Source organism: Pogona vitticeps, chromosome 8 (assembly GCF_051106095.1).
Source record: "Pogona vitticeps strain Pit_001003342236 chromosome 8, PviZW2.1, whole genome shotgun sequence".
NCBI classification, from domain to species: Eukaryota; Metazoa; Chordata; class Lepidosauria; order Squamata; family Agamidae; genus Pogona; species Pogona vitticeps.
Window position 1 is genome coordinate 23,781,857 of NC_135790.1, and position 21,247 is coordinate 23,803,103.

The following is a 21,247-nucleotide window of genomic DNA, read 5'->3' on the forward strand; positions in this document are numbered from 1 at the left end:
TGGGGGTCCCATTCTGGGTGCTTGGCAAGAGTAATGACAAATAGGCAGGTCTCAGTTGACTGGCTTATTAAGTGTAAAACATTTATAGCCAGTGAATAACCTTTAGCAAGTCCATTTCAACTTTTTTTTTAAATTGGACAAAAAATAATGGAAACCCACACATGGTGGCATCTTATGTAAGGAAACATGGCTGCCTAGGGAGGACCAGAGAAACAGACTAGATCCTAAGAGGATTGGATTTGGCCCCGGGTTGGAGGTTAAATGCACAGTAATGGAGGTATATAAATCATTTCATTTAACTGAAGTCCCATGGTTTTTCCAGAACTGGGACTCAATGCTGCTCACGCTTGCCTTTATCCTTTGGACAGAATCATCTGTTACCCTGAACCGCTCTGAGTTCTGAAGCCAAGCTGGATTAGACCCAGTTAGTACACAAATAGGAGAAACCTGGGGTCATATGAGCTACAGCAAGGAAAGAATTCTGCCTGGAACCACATTAAGTCAGAATGGATATTAATGAGTCAGATGATTTGCCATTCAGGACCAGCTCAGTCACGGAACAAACAAGAGGCCGCTGCTTCAGAGAGCAGGTTTGGGGTGTCCCAAACGGAGAAACGACTTGTGAGCTATTTACACATTCTTAGATGTTCTGCCTCATGGGCCGAAATCTCATATGTCTTTGGACTCAACATTTACTGCTCCATCTCTACCAGCAAAATATCTTGGGCTTTTTCCTGCATCCCTTCCAGGCACTAGCCATGCCTAAGGCTGCTCATCATTCCAAATCAAACCAGATCGCTGTCCTCAGAGGTGGCATCCCGTGTAAACTGGCTAATGGGTTATTTCTGGGTATCCTCCAGCCCAGTTCCTCCCCTCCTATCCTGACAACCAACCCATTTTACCGATGGCCCCTGGGGAAAAAATTATCACGTGCCATCACATCATCAATTCTGACATACAGTGACCCCTTTTCCAGAGTTTTCCAGGTAGAGAAACACTCAGAAGTGTTTTACCATCCCCTTCTTCTGGGGGGTGCCCGGGGAACTATGCCGCTTGCCCAAGGCTCCCCAGGCTGGCTGTTCTCCCAAGGAGGCACCGAATGGGACTCGAACTCCCAACCCTTGACACCGCAGCCAGAGACCTAAACTTCTGGGCTATCCAGCCAGCTCTGTGGGGTGAAAAAAAGGAGCAACCAAATCGCCTCCTTCAGGAGGTCCCTTCCTCCTCCTCTTCCTGGCTGTGGATGCGGTTGCCGTGGCAATGGAGCCCCAGCATCTCTGGTCTCCTAGCAACGGTTGCCTGGATGGCAAGGCGGCGGCATCTCTCGGCTGGCTTCCTCCCCCCCCCCCCTTTTTTTCCTCTCTCTCATTCCCTCTTCTCCCTTTTTTTCCTCCTCCCACCCAACGCTGGGACTTGGCCAGATGGGGAATGCGCAAGCTCCGCCCGGGCCGGGCCGACGGCTTAGTATCATCCTCCCCATCATGGCGCTCAGGCGGCGGGCGGCGCTTTTCCTCCTCTTCGCCGCGATGCTCCGTGAGTCTCTTGCCCGCCCCCCCCGGGCTGAGGTTAGGGTGGGAGGGGGTTAAGCGGGGGGGGGAAAGAAATCTGGAAAAGGGGGGGACCTTTTGGGGTGGCTGCCGGGGTTTGCACGTTCGCACCAAAGAGGACTCAAGTATGGGAAGCGATTGGAAGGGGTTGTTTTTTTGGGGAGGGGGGTTTATTTGTCCTCCCAGCCCCGCCCGTCATGGTTTTCATCCACCACGAGGTGGGTGATCTGGAGGGGGGGATGATCTGGATCCGTGCAAGGGAGGTATCGAACCGGCTGGGCTGGGGGAGCGCTTGGTGCTCGACTTTCTTCCCCAGCGCGAAGCCGGTGGGACAATAGAGGCTCTCGATGGTGCCTTTAGGAAAGCTGGGATTGTTTGGAAGGCTTTGTTATTTTTTTTGGGGGGGGGAGGGAGGGAAACCTACGCTGGGGAAAAGAAGCGGATGGTGTTGCTAGCATCTTTGGAGGAAAACCCCGAGAGGTAGCTCAAGGAAGGGAAAGTTTTCACCTTCTTGAGAAATAACGGTCCTAGGAAAGTCCAGGTCCGATGCTTATGCATTGGCCGGAGTTAACCCAAGAACAACAACAAAGGCCGGGTGGAGCGAAGCTTTGTTGGGAAAAGTTGCCCTTAGAAGAAAACCAATCCTTGGGCTTCAATAGATGGCACTTCCAAAGATCCTGGGAAACTTTGGGGTTGATTATGTTTCAGGCGCCTTCTTCCCCGGGCCTTTTGAAATTCTGCGCCTTCTGCGCCGAATAAAAACTGAACAATTTTTTTTTGTCCTGTGTTCCAGTAAAGGACCAGATGGGGAATGTCTGATTCAGCTCCCTTCTGAAGGAGAGACAAAAGAAGGGGTACTTATCAAGCCAGGAGTTCCCCTTTGGGGCTTTTCACTCAAGAAGGTCTTTTGTTTATGGGGAGGGGGGGCATAAGAAGAAGCACCCACCTCTATACAAGCAGCTGGCGTTTCTTGTTTTTTCTTTGAAATACATCCTGCTGTTGTAGGCTGGAAGGAAGGCGAGAGGGTGCAGCAAGATTATTATTTTGTTCTTGTGTAGTGTGTTTGGAAGGGTGTGGAGTGGGATGTGGGGTGAAAAGGGAGCGTCTGGTTAAAAATCTGATATAGGAAAAGGGGGGCCCTCCTTCACCAGTTCATCTGTATGCAGTTGAGAATACATGCACATGCAATAATAAAAGGGTTTTATGGCTTCCTTCCAAGGCTCCCCGCCGTTCAAGCGCTTCCCCCACTTTTCCAGAGAGAGAGAGCACCAGAGAATCAGGAATGCGCTGGTGCCTGCCCAGTTGATACTGGATCCCTGTTCACTTGGCAACAGAGACACCCATTGTTCCAGGCGCCCCACACAAATGTTTGGAGCATTAATTGCAAAAACATTTGATAATGCCATTCACGGTTGCTGCTAAATGAAGACCCGAGGATGGCGGGGGGTGGGTGGGGGGTGGGAGAGCTTGCAGCCAGGGGTCATTGGGCTGCTTTTGGCTTATTTGGTTTATGGCGTTGAAAACGTGCCCGTGTAGAAAAAAAAAATAGCACGAACTTTCTGTACAGCTTTTTGCTCCTGGTGACTCAACATGGGAACACTTTACTGCGACAGCCAGAAAAATACATAGATGCATGGGTATAATCAATGACCACATTGTCTGATAACCTCACACACAGAAATTGTTTGGGAGGGGGAGGGGTGTTTTGTCACGTTTCCAACAGCCCTCGAAAATGTTGATGTTACTCTCCCTTTTTTAGGGGATTATTTCAATTATTCTCGCTCCAGTTGGTTTAGTTTTGGGGAGAATCCCAACTGTTCAAAGACTGGGACTGAATTTATTTTCAAGGCCATCCTGGATGCCAAAGGCATCAAAATATGCAAGGGGGTGGCCCTGAAAGCCAGTCGCAGCAAAAACGGGGAAGATCTCTGTGGCACCTTTAAAACTAGCAACTTTTATTGTGTATGATTACATTTCTAAAGGTGACCTGGAGGTTTTTCATTGGTTTTGCCAGTGTGCCTGCCTATGCAAGAAGGAGGAACAAGCTGTAAAATTCTGATTGCTAAATGCTCTTTTCTTTTTATTCCCTGTCTTCTGCCATCAGCCTAGAGGGTGACTTACAAAGCAGCATTAAATATTCCATGCTTTGAGGTGTCTGCAGTCTAGATGGACATCATCACCTACTCACACGTCGGGAAGGGAACACACCTCATCACTATCAAAAACATATTTTGCCTGCACTAAAAAGAACACCACTGCAAAAAAATTGAGGTGCTAATTTAATCATTAAAACTCTAACGCAGTCTGCAACTAAAGTCTCTAAAGGATTGCCTTTTTTACTATATGAACCTTCCCATTGCAAACTTTGCAGACGGTGCCTTTACTGTGGTGGCCTCTGAAAATGAATTCACCCACAGTTATCCTGCAGGCACCACTATGTCCTCCCAGATTTTAAACAATATTGCTAAGCTCATTGGCGTTTTTGTTTTTAATGACGTCTCATGTCTGATGTCTAGGTATCTAAACTATTCTTTTTCCTTTGTATGTCGCGGGGTTTTTATTTCAAACTGAGTTGTTTGTTGCTTCCTCACGCATCTTGTAAATGTTTTCAAAAGTTGGTTTGTCAGTTTCAAAAGATTTCTGAAACGGTTAACAGCTGGAAACACAAAATTCTGCATTGATACGGTAGAAGTTTTGTTTATCGACTGAAATTGGTTTCCTTAGAACGTCAGCTGGGCCCTCTTGTAAATTACCTTCTGTTCTGGTCATGCTCAACCATGAACATTGGAGAGACCGTTTTACAAAGTAAGTCAGAGGATCTCCAACCTATGCTTTGCCTCTGGCCGCAAACCAATGGCTTATCAATATTTCTGTTTTCCCTACAATGGCTTTGAAATGGTAACACATACATGTGCACAAATCTTAACCGATTGGCCCACCTAAAGGTCTGAAATGATTATATCTTGAAATTTGTTCTATCTAATCCCCAGTGGGACCCACAACATTTAACTTCTCATAGTGCTGGATTGTAGGGCTTTGGTGGACTCTTCTGTATAGTGTGTCAAATAAAAGTACAATGATCAGGTCTTTTCCTTCAACGATGAACTAGGCAGTTCCTCTCTTGTCCACCAGGCCTTTTATCCAATCTGTAGTTTAAAAAGAAATCACTTTTGTAACACACTATGATGTAAACGAAAGCAACCCCTGACAAATAGTATAGGCTAAAATATTCTTCTTTGGACTATAATGGTTGGATGGGAATGACTGTGATATGAACATTGTCCAGTGTCTAAAAATGGGGCTCCAGTTCCATGCAAGTTCAAACGAGTCCTGTGGTGAATACTGTGGTAATGAAGTATGGAAGCAGAAGGAGAGGCAAGACCAGCATTAAAAAAAAAAGAAAAAGAAGAAGGAAGCTGAAGGTTGTGGGAAGAAAAGGGGCAGAGCACTGGGGTGATGGGGGTACAACTAATAAGTTTTTAGCCAAGGCAAAGACATGTTCTTGTTCAGTTTGGGACAGAAATTATGGAAGTGTGCCGAAAGAACCGTATGGCAGAAGGAAGACGGCACCGTGTCAAGTCAAGACCAAGTTACAGTGGTGCCTCGTTTAACGACGATAATCCGTTCCAGGAAAATCGCCGTTAAGCGAAAACATCATAAATCGAAAATAAAAACCTAATTGAAACACATTGAAACCCGTTCAATGCGTTCCAATGGGGTAAAAACTCACCGTCCAGCGGAGATCCTCAATACAGCGGCCATTTTCGCTGCCTGTATAGCAAGGAATCCGTCCCTAAACACAGCGGGGAGCCATTTTAATCACCCGGCGGCCATTTTGAAACTGCCAATCAGCTGTTCAAAAAACGTCATTTTGCGAAGAATTGCTTCCCGAAGCAGGGAACCGATCATCGCAAAGCGAAATTCCCCCATTCAGACCATTGTTTTGCGATCGCAATTGCGATCGCAAAAGATAGTCGTTAAGCGGTTTTGTCATAATGCGGGGCAGTCGTAAAGCAAGGCGCCACTGTATTGGGAGAAGAAAAAAAAACAAGTCAATTCATCCATGTGACATAATTCTGATTTATTTGAGTCCTCATCCCTGCTTCAGAGGATGGCATTCTCAAGTTGTTGTGACCCCCGCCTAGGCCTTGAGACGACTTACTCTCGGTCCAGTTTGGTGGCGAATTACATCCTGCATCTTTGAGAACATAATCGGGAGTCCTGGAATTCTTTGGCGCCAGGAATAGGCTTTGTGCCTACAAAGACCTTTCTGTAAGATTGTAGTTAAGAATGTCGCTCTTAAAGATAAAACATCCAGCTGTCTTTCAAGCAGGCAAGTGCTGCCATGGGCCAGCTGTCGGGGGGGGGGCGGCTTCAGTATCACTTTTTGTGGCGCTGTTGTGTTTAGCCTTGAAGCCTCCAACATTGGAAAGGGGATCTCGAGTGCTAGAAACACAAGGAGCGGTGTGACTGTTGTGAGATAAGGACAACGACCCTGTACACACGCTTGCTGAGTTGGGTGACACGTTCAGTGCAAATTCCGGTACATCCTTAAGCAGCCGTTTGGTGTTTCCCATTAAATAAACAGTAACTTCTCCCCCAGACTATAAGAGGAGCATCTGTGTGTCACATCCACCCCATGTGTGTTCGCTTTACAGCTGTTGGCCAAGAATGTGTGAGCATAGCAAGCTGCCTCTTGCTGTCAACTTTTAGTGCAACTGCTTTTGTTGCTTAAGTGCTTCTCAGTTGACAGGGAACTGTGTGCGTGCGTGCCTGCTTCTCTCTATGTTTGTGTTTCAAAAACCATAATGACCTCATATTAAATGTGGGGTTTTCTTTTTTCCGACCTGTTTATTTCTATCACCCAAGATTAATGTTGTTTATCTTGGAGACTCCTTCAGAGTTTGATACCTTCCTGTTAAATCTGTTCTTCTATTTGTGACTTGGAACTCTGGATAAGGACTTGGCGGAAATTGTCAGTGAGTTTCTAAGGAGTAATTCCTAGGTTCTCTGTGGTTCAGTTGAGGTCCTTGTGCTTCTCTTCTTTTGGATCGCCATCATCAACATCATTGCTTTTCATGGGCGCTGCTGAGCCATGTAAGACACTAAAAGAGGTTTGCAACACAAGAACAGTAATGGAAAATGAAAATGCCTATCAGGACAAGATTGTGACAATACATCATTAAGATAACAACAATCCCAACACTTTATTAATTTTAACAGTAGAGTGGTGTCTCACATAGCAATGATAATCGGTGCAGCAAAAATCGCTGCAAAGTGATTTCGTTGCTATGCGATATTAAAAAGCCCATAGGAATGCATTGAAATCCCTTCAATACATTCCTATGGGCTTCAGACTCACCTTTAAACAAAAATCCTCCATAGGGTGGCCATTTTCGTTGCCCGGTAAGCGAGGAATCCGTCCCAGAAAACAGCGGGCAGCCATTTTTTTTTTACCCGGCGGCCATTTTGGAACCACCGATCAGCTGTTAAAAAATCATCGTTTTGCGATGATCGGTAAGTGAAACATTGCAAAGCGATTTTTCCCCATTCAAAACATCGCAATGCGATCGCTTTTGTGATCTCAAAATCTTCATCGCTATGCGATTTCTTCATTAAACGGGGCACCCGTTAAGCGAGTCACCACTGTATAACACTGTACATGAAACGCTATTGGTGTAACTTTACACCCTGCAACTAGGATGTCATCTGTCCATGCTGGTTATATTTCATTTCATTTCATTTCATTAAAAGTTTCCTACTCCCCCCTTAGGTTCCCTAAGGCTCCCTTCTGAGCTAGGGAAGCCTTTGACAGCCTCGAGATGGGGGGAGGAAGCCTTTAATAGCCAAAAATCACCACCAGAATCAGGACCCCTGCTGCCAATTTGGGGGTGCTTTTTGGCTCTTTAAACCTACCCCTTTCCCAAGGCTCCCAAAAACTTCCGCAGGTCAAAAGGGAGCCTTGGAACCTCAAAAGGGGGAGGAATAGGAAGCTTTCAATTCAGTTCAATATTTCTGCCCTGGACTGGTGTTGTCCTCATAATTGTGCAGCATAAAGTTACACCAGCAGGTGTAAATATTATATTTCAGTCTGTAGTACTTTATCTGCAAAACAGGCAATATCGGCTGTTATTGCATTCCTATTATCCATCAATCACTGCATCATCCTAAGACAATTATGCAAGACTTTTCTGTAGCCACGCATTAATTCAAGCAGCTGGCACCCAATTCCCTCTAAAATGCTTTATGCATCTTCTGGGACACTTCTTAAAACTCCAAAAGAGAACTGGAAATGGCCTGTCTGTCCTCCTATTCAGGATGCTGTTCATTTGGGTCTTCTGTTTGTGGGTATCTATAGAAACCTTGCTCCGTTAATGTAGGGTACTAAGCAAAGTTTTTGGGCTTAAGCATTGTACAGTGGGGTCTTGACTTGAGACCTTAATCCGTATTGGAAGGCGGTTCTCAAGTCAAAAAGTCTGTAAGTCAAGTCTCCATTGACCTACAGTGCATTGAAAACCGATTAATCCCGTAACAGGCCGTTTTTGTTCCATTTTGGTTTTTTTCTGGTCTGTAAGTCAAATCTCAGTCTGCAAGTCAAACCTAAATTTTGCGGCCAGAGAAGTCTGTAACTCAAAAAGTCTGTAAGTCAAGCCGTCTATAAGTCAAGGGTCCACTGTACCGGCTGATAGAGCAGCTCATAACACTTGGGGCTTTCCTGAGCCCTTATTTACTGCAGCCAAAGGTAGGTAATGAAGAGTGTGGGTGGTCTGTATGAACACCAGTACAAACACACACTTGCGTTGATCATCCCATTTCTGCTAAACTGCCAAATAACACTGGGTTGCCCTGGAACATGGTTTGGAAAACCACCGGCCCAGAACAATTGAGGTTTATTTATGCTCACTTTTGCTCTTTAGAAATTTGTATCTCTTCCTTCTTGGCCATGTCCTTTTTTGGGGGAGGGGGCATGTGTGTTGAGGCAGAACTGGATTCGGCCATAAATTTAGAAGCAGCCTTTCACAGTTGATTGCACCCGTGTGCCTGCTTAAATCCAAGGAATGCTTGTCAACTTTTGCTCAGGCAGGGTTAGACTGAGGAGGGAGGGAGGGAAAAGGCAAACAATTCCCAGGGGCCATGAAGGGCTGATTCAGGATCGCCCACATCTTCCCTTTTTAATAATAATAAAAAAAATCTTCCCCTTTTTGGCAAAATACTTTCTATTGTTGCAAAAGGGGTTGATGCGCATATGTGAGCGCGTGGGGTAAGCTCCATCTTTCTCTGCTTGTCTGTCTTGCACACAGAACATTAATTCCATCTCGAGGCTTGTTTGGAAGTCATGGACCATAAGAGCGAAGGAAGCAAGGAGATAAAATTAATTTAAAAGGTTAGATTCTCTATTGGGGGGGGGGATTTAAAAAAAGGTAGGAGGAAAATTATGACTCTGTGTTTTGACTATGGACAGTCAAGTGATTTGCCCAGGAAGAAGAGAAGTTGGAAACGGATTAATTGATATTCATAACGCATGTTGGGCCGATGTTGCATCTGAGGTCTTAGTGGATGGAAAGATGGCGTCTCTCAAACAGGCCCACCCACAATCCGTTGGACTACAACTTCCACCATCCCTAGCCACTGCCTGTACCGAGTGTGTTGATAGGAGTTGTAGACATGTTGTGCAGTGAGGTCTCCCGTATTCAAAATGGCCGCCACCTCGTGCAGCCATGTTGGGTGGGCCGATGTTGCATCTGAGGTCTTAGCAGATGGAAAGATGGTGTCTCTCAAATAGGCCCACCCACAATCCGTTGGACTACAACTTCCACCGTCCCTAGCCAAGTACTGAGTGTGTTGATAGGAGTTGTAGACATGTTGTACAGGGAGGTCTCCCATATTCAAAATGGCCGCCACCTTGTGCAGCCATGTTGGGAGGGCAGAGCCATGTGCTTCATGCAATAGGGCAGGCCCGTGAAAAGGAGGACTGATTCATTTTCAGACTTGGATGGAAGAGAGAATTTCAGCTTCGGCCATACCTGCTCAAATCCCCTCTTCCACAACTACGCACATCCCAGGATCGCTGGCTTCCTTTGCATGGGGCTGCCCTAACCGTGTGGCCTGTCTTGTATCCCTGCAACTAATCTTTAACCTTCAGGGGCCTCAATAGAGGAAACTGTTTTGTCAGAAGGAATGGAAATCCTGCGATTCAACTCCCAAACGCCTTGATTTTGTGAGAAATATTCCTGTACTTTTCCTCTGTAACAAATCTTGAAGTAGGGTTACAATAACAGCACGGAAGAGTAAACAATGCAATAAAAACACAAGCAAACAAAATATGATACAATTTAAAACCGTTTGTGGGCATACAGACTTATTTTGGTCTCTTATTGACAGTATCTTTCCTTAGTTTATAGTGGCAAAATGTCATGGATCAACCTAGGGATCAAATGCATTATTTACATGCTTGCATTTTTCTCGTATCGTCTTATATATATATATATATATATATATATATATATATATATATATATATATATATATATATATATATATATATATATATATATATATATATATATATATATATATATATATATATATATATATATATATATTTATTTATTTATTTATTTATTTATTTATTTATTTATTTATTTATTTATTTATTTATTTCACTGGTGGGACATTTTGGGTGTCTGCAGGGCACCAATCAGCAGAATGTGGAAAATGTAGGAAAGATCACATCCTAAGCAATAAATATTAACAACGCTATACAAGAACAGCGTAACAATGAGGAAATATATATATATTTGCCCACCTATCCAGAAGCCAATTCTGGCAGAAAATCCTCCAGATTCTTAGGAGCAAAGGCCATTTGCAAGGAGACACTTCAAAATATTAGCTCTGCAGGTTTCACACATTTTAAAGGCCTTTTATAGAAAGCTGTCCCTGCCAAAAAAGTTTCTCTGCTGAGCCACGATTAACAGCAAAAAAAGGGTCCCATCTCCTTTGCATCTGGTCACCCAATTACCAGATGAGATTACCCCAGACTGACCAGATTAAAAAGGAAATAAAAAGCCAGTACATCTTGAGTGATTGCGCTGCTGGATGGTGTGTGTGTGTTTTTTTTAAATGCCTCTTGTTTTATAACAATTAAATGAAAGTGATCTGTAATCCCCCCCCCCGCACCCCCAGAAGACTCTCTTATACCCAATGACAGGCATTTGTTTTATAATACTGTAGTAGCATTGGGGGCACCCTCAGGACAGCGTGTGATGTAAATCATCTCTTGCCTAAAAGCCATTAAAAAATCATAGAGCCATCATAGGGTTGGAAGGGACCTTAGAGGTCTTCTAGTCCAACCCACTGCCCAAGGCAGGAGACCTCCGGCCATCCCGGACAGATGGCTGTCCAATCTTTTCTTGAAAACCTCCAGCGATGAGGCATCCACCACATCGGGAGGTAAGCTCTTCCACTGCTTAAAAGTTCTTACCATAAGGAAAATTCGTCCTTATTAGATGTTTAGGCTCCAAAAAAACAAGGGGAACGAATGTTGTGTTGTGCAGGCCAAAGCTCGTTAGAGCCAAGGTACCGCTTTTCCTGATAAAGGACAGGACGGCAAAGCTTTGGTGGTGGTGTTTGGTAATGAACACAACTTAAAAGCCTTTGTTTGTTCACACGGCCTTCTTGCTGGATGGAACTCTCTCCTCCTGTCCCCAGGATTTCCACAAGAGCACAAAATTCGTCCGAATAAGTACGGCTTTCTTTTATTTTGGAAAAGTAAATGCAGCTTTGTTTTCCACCAGGCTGACGAAACATTAACTTTTGTTGGTTTTGTTGGGAGATGCTGAATTCTTTTCTTCTCAATGTTTTTTGGGGGTTCGCTTGATGCAAGGTAGCCGTAAGACGCCCTGATTTGCTCCCAGCGAGGTTATCTAGAGCAAGGGCCATCTTCCTAAAACGAGGAGCTGTCAAACTGAGCACAAGGAACTGTTTTTGTTGAAATTTTGAAGGTCAAATGCCGTAAGAAAAATGCCTTCTTCTCTGGCTTCAGAAGCAGTTGCATTTTCGGGTTTTTTTTTTCCTTTAATTTTTCTTTACCTCAAAAAAAGAAGAGAGAAACGAAGTAAAAGAAAATACCTAGCAATGCAAAGAATACAAACGGGGGACGGGGAGAGAACTTATGAACAAAATAAATTGTACAGTTGTAGTGTATCCCTTCACTGGGACTATTTGGAGATATATTAAGTCGATTTTCCGCTCATTTACGAAGCCCCATTCATTCCCTTTGTAAAACTCCACCGAATCTTGCGAGAGGTCCACAACCCTTCCCTTTTACTTGATATGTAGTCAATAAAGCAATTGCATTACTGAACCGCTGCCTCTTGCCATCTATCTTGATTCTAGAAAAAGAGCAACAGGTTGGGAGACATTCTAGAATTAGAGTTGTTATGTTTTTGCCAATGGCAGATGGAAATACAAATTTGAGTGTCATTTGATACTAATGTCAGGAAGTGAAGGCCCTTCCCTCCACACTGTTGCCGGGGCACAGAAAGCCTTTCAGTTTGGTTTGTTCCATACTGTTACACTTTTCCCCCCTCTTTCCACACTGTTTTCCCGTGGAAATTTGTGGTTCCTATAAATACCCCTGGAATTGGTATCTAGCTGGGTGTTAACGTTAGCCACTCCGTCATTGTTGTTTGGTAACTCATCTGCAGGGCTGGTTACAAATTATCATTTAAAAGAAACACACAGAGAGAGACACATATAGAAACAAACACACACACACACACACAAATTGAAAGAGATATACAGTGGTGCCTCGCATAACGTTTGCTTTGTTTAACGTTTTTTTCGCTTAACGTTTATTTTTTCAGAGTCAGATTGTGCTTCGTATAACGTTTTTCCCTATGGGCGATTTTCACATAGCGATTTTGGGACCATGCTTCGCTTAACGTTTTTGGTTTTATGTCCCCTGCTTCACTTAACGATGTTCATTTTTTTCAATTACAAAAGTGTCTTAACATGTTGAAAAATGGTTTTAAATGCTTGGAATCGTTAGTGCACCTTCTAAAATGTGTGCATACTTAATTTGGCGTTGATCTGACTTTTTGTTAATTTTTTGTGAATTTTTTTCTCCCCCATAGGAAACAATGGAGCTGTCAGATTTTGACAGCTGTCAAAAATTGGGGGGGGGGGGAAATTCACCATAAATTAACGAAAAGTCAGATCAAAGCCAAATTAACTTTTGCATCCGTTTTAGAGGGTGCAGAAGCTAATCCAAGCATTTAAAACCATTTTTGACCCTTTTATGACACACTTAAATTTGCAAAAATTGACTTCGCAAAGCCATTGAAATGTATTGAGTCGGCTTTAATACATTCCAATGGAGGAAACATTGTATCGTTTAACAATGTTTCCTATGGGTTTTTTCACTTAAGGACGCCAATCCGTGCCTATTGGAACGGATTAACCGGTTTCCAATGCATTCCTATGGGAAATGGTGTTTTGCATAAAGTTTTTTTCGCATAAGGTTTTTTTTTGGAACCAATTAAAAACGTTATGCGAGGCACCACTGTACAGTGGTGCCTCGCTTAACGATTACCCCATCAAATGATGAAACTGCTATACGATGACTGTTTTGCAATCACAAAACGATGTTTTAATAGGCAAAATTCACTTCCTGACTATTGGTTCCCTGCTTCGGGAACCGATTCTTCGCATTACAATGTTTTTAAAACAGCTGATTGGCTGCTTCAGAATGGCTGCCCACTGTGTAAAATGGAGGATCTTCGCTGGACGGTGAGTTTTCCAGCCCATTGGAACACATTGAACGGGTTTTCAATGCGTTTCAATGGGAATTTTTATTTCGCTTAACGAGGATTTCACTCTACAGCGATTTCGCTGGAATGGATTATCCTCGTTAAGCGAGACACCACTGTATTTTAAAAATCCTGCTAGCTATTTCAGCAATACCTCCTAGGGGGGTTCCCTCCGAGTTCTGGACCCATTGCATGCGCCTGTGTTGTTATTTCTTACTGAAATCTGAGCTCAACAGAGCTTGCAAATCCAGGGGCAGCGTAGCTCTAAATACTATAGGTTGATGTCATCTAGCATGGAGGATACTGCCGCTTTTCTGTTATGTGCTGCTTTAGGTTACTGATAGGAAAGGCTATAACTACAGTTGGGCAACGGAGGCTTTGACCCAAAATATAGAAGGCATGCATGAAAACAACAACAATTCATTGGGAAGGATATGAACCTGCCTCTTAAGTATATCACCTCTTGCTCCTCCCTGGGCAGACAGGAAAACTGAACAAGAAGGCTCACTGCATTGTGTAGGGTCAGTGCCAAATGTTTTTTTCCCCTGTTCATTCTGTCTTAGTTGGCCAAACCTTTAACCAGGGTTTCCTAAGAGAGCAGTGCTTCCCAACCTTAAGGTAACCCAGGTGGTTCTTGGACTGCAGTTCCCAGAAGCCTTCACTGCCACCTGTGTTGGGTGGGGTTTCTGGGGGTTGCAACCCAAGAATATCTTGGGTTACCCAAGATTGGGAACCACTGGTTTACAAGCATTTGTCGATTCCTACGTGAAACAGAATGATGGACCTCCTTCAGAACTAGCAAGGAATTTACTGCATTCTTAATCTTTGTTACCTGTAATCCTGCCACAGAGATCCACTGGAATATAATTCAGAGATAGAAAATGAAGCAGGATGTGGCTGATAAAATCTCAGCTGCTTCTTCACAGCTCCAATCTGTGGCCCTCTTGGGAGATGTATGTGCTTTTTTATTTTTGACCCCACCTGGTATGTCCTGTTCAAAAGGTTGACAAGGAAGATGTCATGGTAAAGCAGGCACCGCGCCTCTACAGTCATGTGTGAACAAGATCTCTGTGTTCGTGTGGTGATATCTCTTGGCTTCCTACTTCTTGCATGGATCAGTTCTGTGGAAGAATGTCACATTCCAGAGGCCAGCAGTGAGAATATAAGTCCAGTTGTATTTCATGTGCCTCTCTAAATCCTTGTCTCCAAAATCTGACACAACAGCAACAATAACAACAACAGGAAAGATCCTCTAGGCAGACAAGTGTTTTAAAATTAGCAAAACTGTGGTTTTAGATTTTGCAACCGAGTTTAGCCCGGGGAAAGATTTCATAGCTGGGTTGTCAACTCTAGGAAAAGGAAGCTTTGATCGCGCTGTTGCTCAAAAGCGCAGGCCATTGTTATCAACACAAAATAATACCAACAAGGGAACTATTTATTTGAATAAAGACACGTCGTAACCCCAAGTATTGGAAGTATCAGAAATGCAAATGAACTCTTAAAAATGTGGCTCTCTCTCCTGCATGTTGGACTGCTGCTTAATTCAGCAATGCCGCTGAGAAGGGAATGAAAAGCGGGCAGCCTTGCATATAGCTTCTAATGCTGTGTATATTCTTAAGTACCTGCTGGGTTTCGTGTCCCAGCCATGATGTGAAGATCTAAAGGTTTAGGATGGAGCCACTTGGCTGAAGTAAAGCAGATCGAGGTGTAATTCAGTCCCAGTTGCCCAGATTAAAAGTTGACTAAGAATGTAAAATATTAATAAAATCGTTGCAACTCCAGCCTTACAAAAGCTGCATGCGTTGAACGTCTGCCTGCCAGAAAGCCATTATACCCTTGAGCTCTGATTGATAAGGAAAGAGGTGTTGATATTTTACTAGCAGATGAATGCGCGGCTGGTAATACAACCCAATACAACAGCATAATTGTACTGTAATCATAATTGTGCTAGGTATCACTGTCTTCATGCAAACAAGAAGGTCAGGAGCTGGAGGAGTGATGCAAAGTGGAAAGGAAATCTTGAGATGAAATGGGCCACCTTTAGTTCTTTTAAGCTATAAGTAAGTAAGCTATAAGTAAGTGATGTATGGAAGTGAGAGCTGGACCATAAAGAAAGCTGACCGCCGAAGAATTGATGCCTTTGAATTGTGGTGCTGAAGGAGGCTCTTGAGAGACCCCTGGACTGCAAGGAGACCAAACCTATCCATTTTGAAGGAAATCAACCCTGAGTGCTCACTGGAAGGACAGATCCTGAAGCTGAGGCTCTAATACTTTGGCCATCTCACAAGAAGAGAAGACTCCCTGGAAAAGACCCTGATGTTGGGAAAGTGTGAAGGCAAGAGAAGGGGACGACAGAGGACGAGATGGATGGACAGTGTCATCAAAGCTACCAACACGAATTTGACCCAACTCCGGGAGGCAGTGGAAGACAGGAGGGCCTGGCGTGCTCTGCTCCATGGGATCACGAAGAGTCGGACATGACTTAATGACTAAACAACAACAACAACAACAACAACAAGTCAGCGTAAGTGATAACAACTGCTGAATGGTTAGATGGCAGGACTCATGAAAGAAGACAAACCAACACATCTATTTCAATTCCGGGGAAGCATCTCATTGCAGAGTATCCTACCTGGTAAAAGTGGTGCTTTAGACTGCCAAGCTGGAAGAAATTATGTCCCCGAAGCTGGTGTCGATCAGTGCAGGAAGGAAGATTGTTATCAACCTTGACAGAGGAAAGATAGAGCAGACCCCAGCTTCCTATACAATGGTTGAGATCCTGTTGCACTGTTACACAAAAGACATAACTTTTAGAGATGTATTGCCCCAAGTTAGGAAATCTCAATAGGTGTCACTGCCCTACACCCAGTGGTGTGACTCAGCATGCAACGGATCATGCCTATAGAGATTTCTTAACCTGGGGCAGTTTGCCTCAAAGAGTTACGCCTTTGGTGTAACAGTGTCACAGGATTTCAGCCTCTGAAATACTAAAAGTTTGCTCTATCGAAACAGTCTTCATTGGCACTTGACAGATATGGGCAATATCTCCAGAAACTGACAGCTGGCTATAATAACTGAATATACCAGTTCATGTACTCAATGCAAGAGCTATTTCACGTGACCCACAGAACTTCACTCTGGTCCAGTTATTACGAACAGGAAGCCTCTGAGATTCAGCAGGAGAGAATTAGTTGAACTACCAGATGTTTTCGTGGAATTTAAATGTTCAGTTTTTTCTCCCCCTATCTTTAGGTGATATTGGAACAGTGTTATTATATACAGTATTTTAGAAGAATCTACTTACTTCTAGGAGGAGTCAGACATTTCCCGTTACACACTATTCTTTCGCTTGAGACAGCAGATAAAGTTATCATCCGGCGTCCTAAGTGGTGCGTCTGTCCCTAAAGCTTTAGACAACACACGAGCTCTTCCTAATCCAGCCCTCCAGCAGGAGACTTGTTTATCTCCAGAAAACCTTGACGTGGACAAAGTAAACCCTTTCTCACAGCAAGATCAGGAGGTGTAGTAGCAGGGGATATTCTCTCGCCCGGCTGCTGAGGTGGCATTTTCTGGATCCGCGGTTGGGAGGGCAGGCGGTCTCCCGGGAGTGTGTTTTCGCCTGTGCCTGAGTTTGTGTTTTGACACTGCTTACTAACTCCTCTCGTTAACAAGCTTCTGATCGCTTTGAGGCCAAGGCCGTTTTGGTCCTCACTTGGATTTCCAGCATGATTTAACAAGCATTTCTCCCAACTAGGAGCAAAGGGGAAAGGGGGGGGAGAGGACAGAAAAGGAAGATCTACCTATTGGACAGTGTTGTCTTTTTCTCCTTCTTTGCTGAAGGTGTGCATGGGTGTCATGTCGTGTGTGTTGCTGTGCTTCAAAGCTTGAAAAAAAAAAAGCCTTTTCGGAGGACAGTTACAGCTTTCCCAATTTGGAATGTGCTGGGTAGTTTTACAGTCTTTTTATCTCCCTTCTTTTCCTTGTGGTTTAGTTATGAACTCTGAGATAAGGGGAGAAGATGCAGAATTAACAGCTCATCGGTTCCATTAGTTTTTTTTTATACTACAGCTGAACTTCTAAGGTCCCTTTATTTCATAATAATTATTTATACTTTTCGTGTTCTTATAAGAGATAAGAAAAGCTTGGTACAACACCTCAAAATGCAATATATATATCCAAGTTAGGAAATCTACACACACACACACACACACACACACACACACACACACACACACACACACACACTTCAAAATGCAATATATATATCCAAGTTAGGAAATCTACATACACACACACACACACACACACACACACACTTCTTATCTCATATAAGAGATAAGAAAAGCTGGCTTTGCTGCTCCTGCAAACAACACCTCAAAGTGCAATATATATAATTATTTTGCAAAATGCAAAATATAATAATTATATATTGCGTTATGTATTGCATATATAATAATTATATATATTGCATTTTGAGGTGTTGTTGAAGGTGCAGGAGCAAAGCCAATAAAAAAATCCAGCAACACATCTTAGCCTTGAATTTATAGGGGCCTTAAGGCCCCCTCCCTATTCCTTGCTATTCGGAGATAATACTGGCTCACCTCACAGGACTGTTGTGCAGGTTGTTGTGAAAATATATGTGGCGTGCTTTGAAAAGTCACTGCTAAATGTCGTTACTCTTTTTTACATCGATGGACCGGAGAAAGATGTACAAGCCAGATGTCTGCACAAGTGCATTAGTGCTAATTAATTTTGGCATTTGGCAATATAACCTGCTGAGCTGCCCTTCTTTTCCAGGTCAGATGCTCAGACTGTCCCATAGTGAGATGGACTCAGCTCTAGTTATCTTAAGAGCAGGTCAGCTTGCATTAGCTTCCTGTAATGAGATTGCTTTTTTCCAGATAGCCTTCCTTCCCACAAGCACACCCGAGGAACATAACAGGGATTGGAACAAGGGGGTGTCCGGCTGTTCCTGACCAGCTAAGATGATGAGTTATTGGCTTGGATTGTTTCGCCCATTAGTTTCTAAAGCATCTCTTTGGTGATACATATGAAATTGGCTCGCTGATGAATTCAGACATGCTAGTTTGGAGTGTCAGATTCCACAAGGAACAGACATTAGTTGTATCTGTAGCAGCGAGACAGAAATGAGTACAGTGATTTTGAAGGTTTTCACCCCATAGATTTGCACTCGTGGGGGGAAGAACTAGGCCTGCCAAAAATATCTAATTGTCGTTAACTTTAAAGGTCTAGCTTGTGGATGATGACCCTTTGAATATGTCCTTAACATCTAACCTAAGAGATATATTTTGTTTTCAGAGATTTCCTTTCTTGTTCAACATCACATCCATTACGAGACATTGTCCTTTGCTTGATTTTGGAGGCTCTGGCTTCATAGAGTAGACAGAGCCCGTACTGTATTTTTGAAATACAGTGGACCCTCGACTTACAGACGGCTCGACTTATAGACTTTTCGAGTTACAGACTTCTCTGGCCACAAAATTTAGGTTCGACTTGCAGCCAGAGAATCAACCTACAGACCAGAAAAAAGCCAAAATGGAACAAAAATGGAACAAAAACGGCCAGTTACAAGATTCATTGGTTTTCAATGCATTGTAGGTCAATGGAGACTCGACCTACAGACTTTTTGACCTGCAGCCACCGTTCCAATACGGATTAATTCCGTAAGTAGAGGGTCCACTGTATTGATCAGTCCTCTCAATTAAGGGCTGCTCTGTGAAAGCTGGTGGCAGTGGCTATCTTGTCTCTCTCCGCTTTCAAGAGTGACGTGAAAGCCAGCCTTGACCTTAGGAAGAATGAGATGGCTATTTCAAAAGGAAGATTTTGGGATGCCACTGAAGAATGGCTAGGAAGGAGGTAGAATCCCTTTGAACTTTCTTCTGGAGACACCAAAAGGATATTTGGTCACCTCTCATGCTGGTAGCCCCACCAGTGCCATTGGGGTTGAGGAGTGTCAGAGGACTTATACAAACTTGAGGATTTACTCTTATCCCCCTGGTTGTCTGAACCAGGCCAATAGACCAAGAAAATTTCATCAGTAGCTCTGCAGCCAAACGGGGGGCAAAATAGTCTTCTTTATCCATCTAAAAAAGATTCGTTCTAGCGTTGAAATCATGCTCTTTGAAACAGAAATGATGTTTATGATCAAGCACCAGATAGAAGGACCCATTGTCATCCGTTCCTTGACGCAAGGAGACTCTGCTGACACAGGGAGACTCTTTCTGTTCAATAAATTAATCGCTAGGGGAAGGGACAAGCTGAGCCTTAGAGCTAAAATCAAGGGAGGCGTCCAAGGGGACTCAAGGGGAGAGGGATTCGTATTCTGACATGTGTGAATCTCCCATCAAAGCAGACGTCATATCTTCTGTTGTAGCTTCATGGTGTCAAGGTCTTTGTTGAAGTTGAAGGAAACCAGAATGGCAGGATTTTGGCTCTTTGTAACAACACCGTCTGTTTCAACAGCAGGCGAGATTTAGACAGAGCACTCCCCATTCTGTTTTATGTTACTCATTTAAATAAGGCTATCCTACAGTTTCCATTCCTGTCAGAACCCATCTAGAACAACTGTTCACTGCCTCATTCATCTTGGCTCCTTTTAGAGTCCTCAGCAGCTGAGATGCATAAAATAGGGAAGCTTCTAGAGACCAACGTCTTCGTTCCTCTTTGCATTAGGTCTTAAAGAGCTGACTGTCCCGTCAATTTCCATCAAACCAATTCAATAGCACGGCTGTCAAGAATACTCTTTGTATACTTAGTTCTTGCTAACCTGGACTGTCTTCACTCAATAAGGAATGAGGTGTTTTCAAGCCCTGCTAGATTCCTTACCTTCAGGTAAGAGTGAGACAAAGAGTGCAGGTTTCTCTTGTCAAAGTCCCTGTAATGGGAGCAAAATTTCCATCTGAAAAGCAGAGTTTGCTTCCCAAGCAAGCACAGAATAACTGGCTGGGGGGGGGGGAAGACACAAACACCCCATGTCATGCTTCTAACTGATAAAAGTCCATGCAACAAAGCAACAGCCGTTGCTGTTTTGCACAATCTGTGCAGTTTGCATTAAAGCACTATTTATGCTTTAATTTGTGAAAGTGTTCGTTTACACAATATTGTGCAATTCCCTTTAAACCCTTCCCCTTTGTTGTCCAGAGTGCCACAAATACCTTGCTGTTTTACAGGGTAAGGAGTGAGTTTTACTGTTCCTTGTCCTTGTTTGTGAGGGTTGGAAGTTTGCATCCTTACTCCCCAGGCAGAACCAGTGTTGCTGTTCCCCCAGTCCATGGATACTTCAGAACACAACATACCGTATTTTTCTGTGTATTATACAGTGGTGCCTCGCTTAACGAGTGCACCGTTTAACGACGAATCCGCATAGCGACACGTTTTTGCGATCGCTAATGCAATCGCATTGTGATGTTTTAGGTGGCAAAACATCGCATTTCGATGATTGGTAAGCATTTCGCTTACCGATCTTCGCATTGCAATGTTTCCAAAGCAGCGGATTGGTGTTTCCAAAATGGCCACTGGAAGAAGAAAATGGCCGCTCGCTCCGTTTTCGCGCCCTGCCCTCGCTTACCGAGGCGTCGAAAATGGTGGCTGGATGGGGAATCTTCGCATAGCAGTGAGTTTTGTCCCCATAGGAACACATTAAACGGAGTTTAATGCTTTCCTATGGGGTTTCCCCCCTGCATAGCGATGTTTCCGGATAGCAATGTTTTCCTGGAATGGATTAACATCGCTATGTGGGGTACCACTGTATTTTTGTCTAAAATCTTTAGAATAAAAATTGAGGGTCTTATACACGGAAGTAAGCTTAGGAGAGAACAAAAACAAGTGGAAGGGAAAGCAGGGATCAAAGCGATCCTGTAGGGCTTTGAT

General features: G+C 43.7%; 1 protein-coding gene across 2 annotated transcripts in view; it reads left to right on the forward strand.

Moving 5' to 3' along the window:
• The first annotated feature begins 1,383 nt into the window (after positions 1-1,383).
• Positions 1,384-21,247, forward strand: part of JAM3 (junctional adhesion molecule 3) — a 39,053-nt gene continuing 19,189 nt past the window's right edge. For both annotated transcript variants that reach the window (XM_020792085.3, XM_020792093.3), the window contains exon 1: positions 1,384-1,533. In XM_020792085.3, coding sequence (XP_020647744.3) covers positions 1,422-1,533 — 112 coding nt within the window. In that variant the 5' untranslated portion in view covers positions 1,384-1,421. The remainder of the gene's footprint in view (positions 1,534-21,247) is intronic.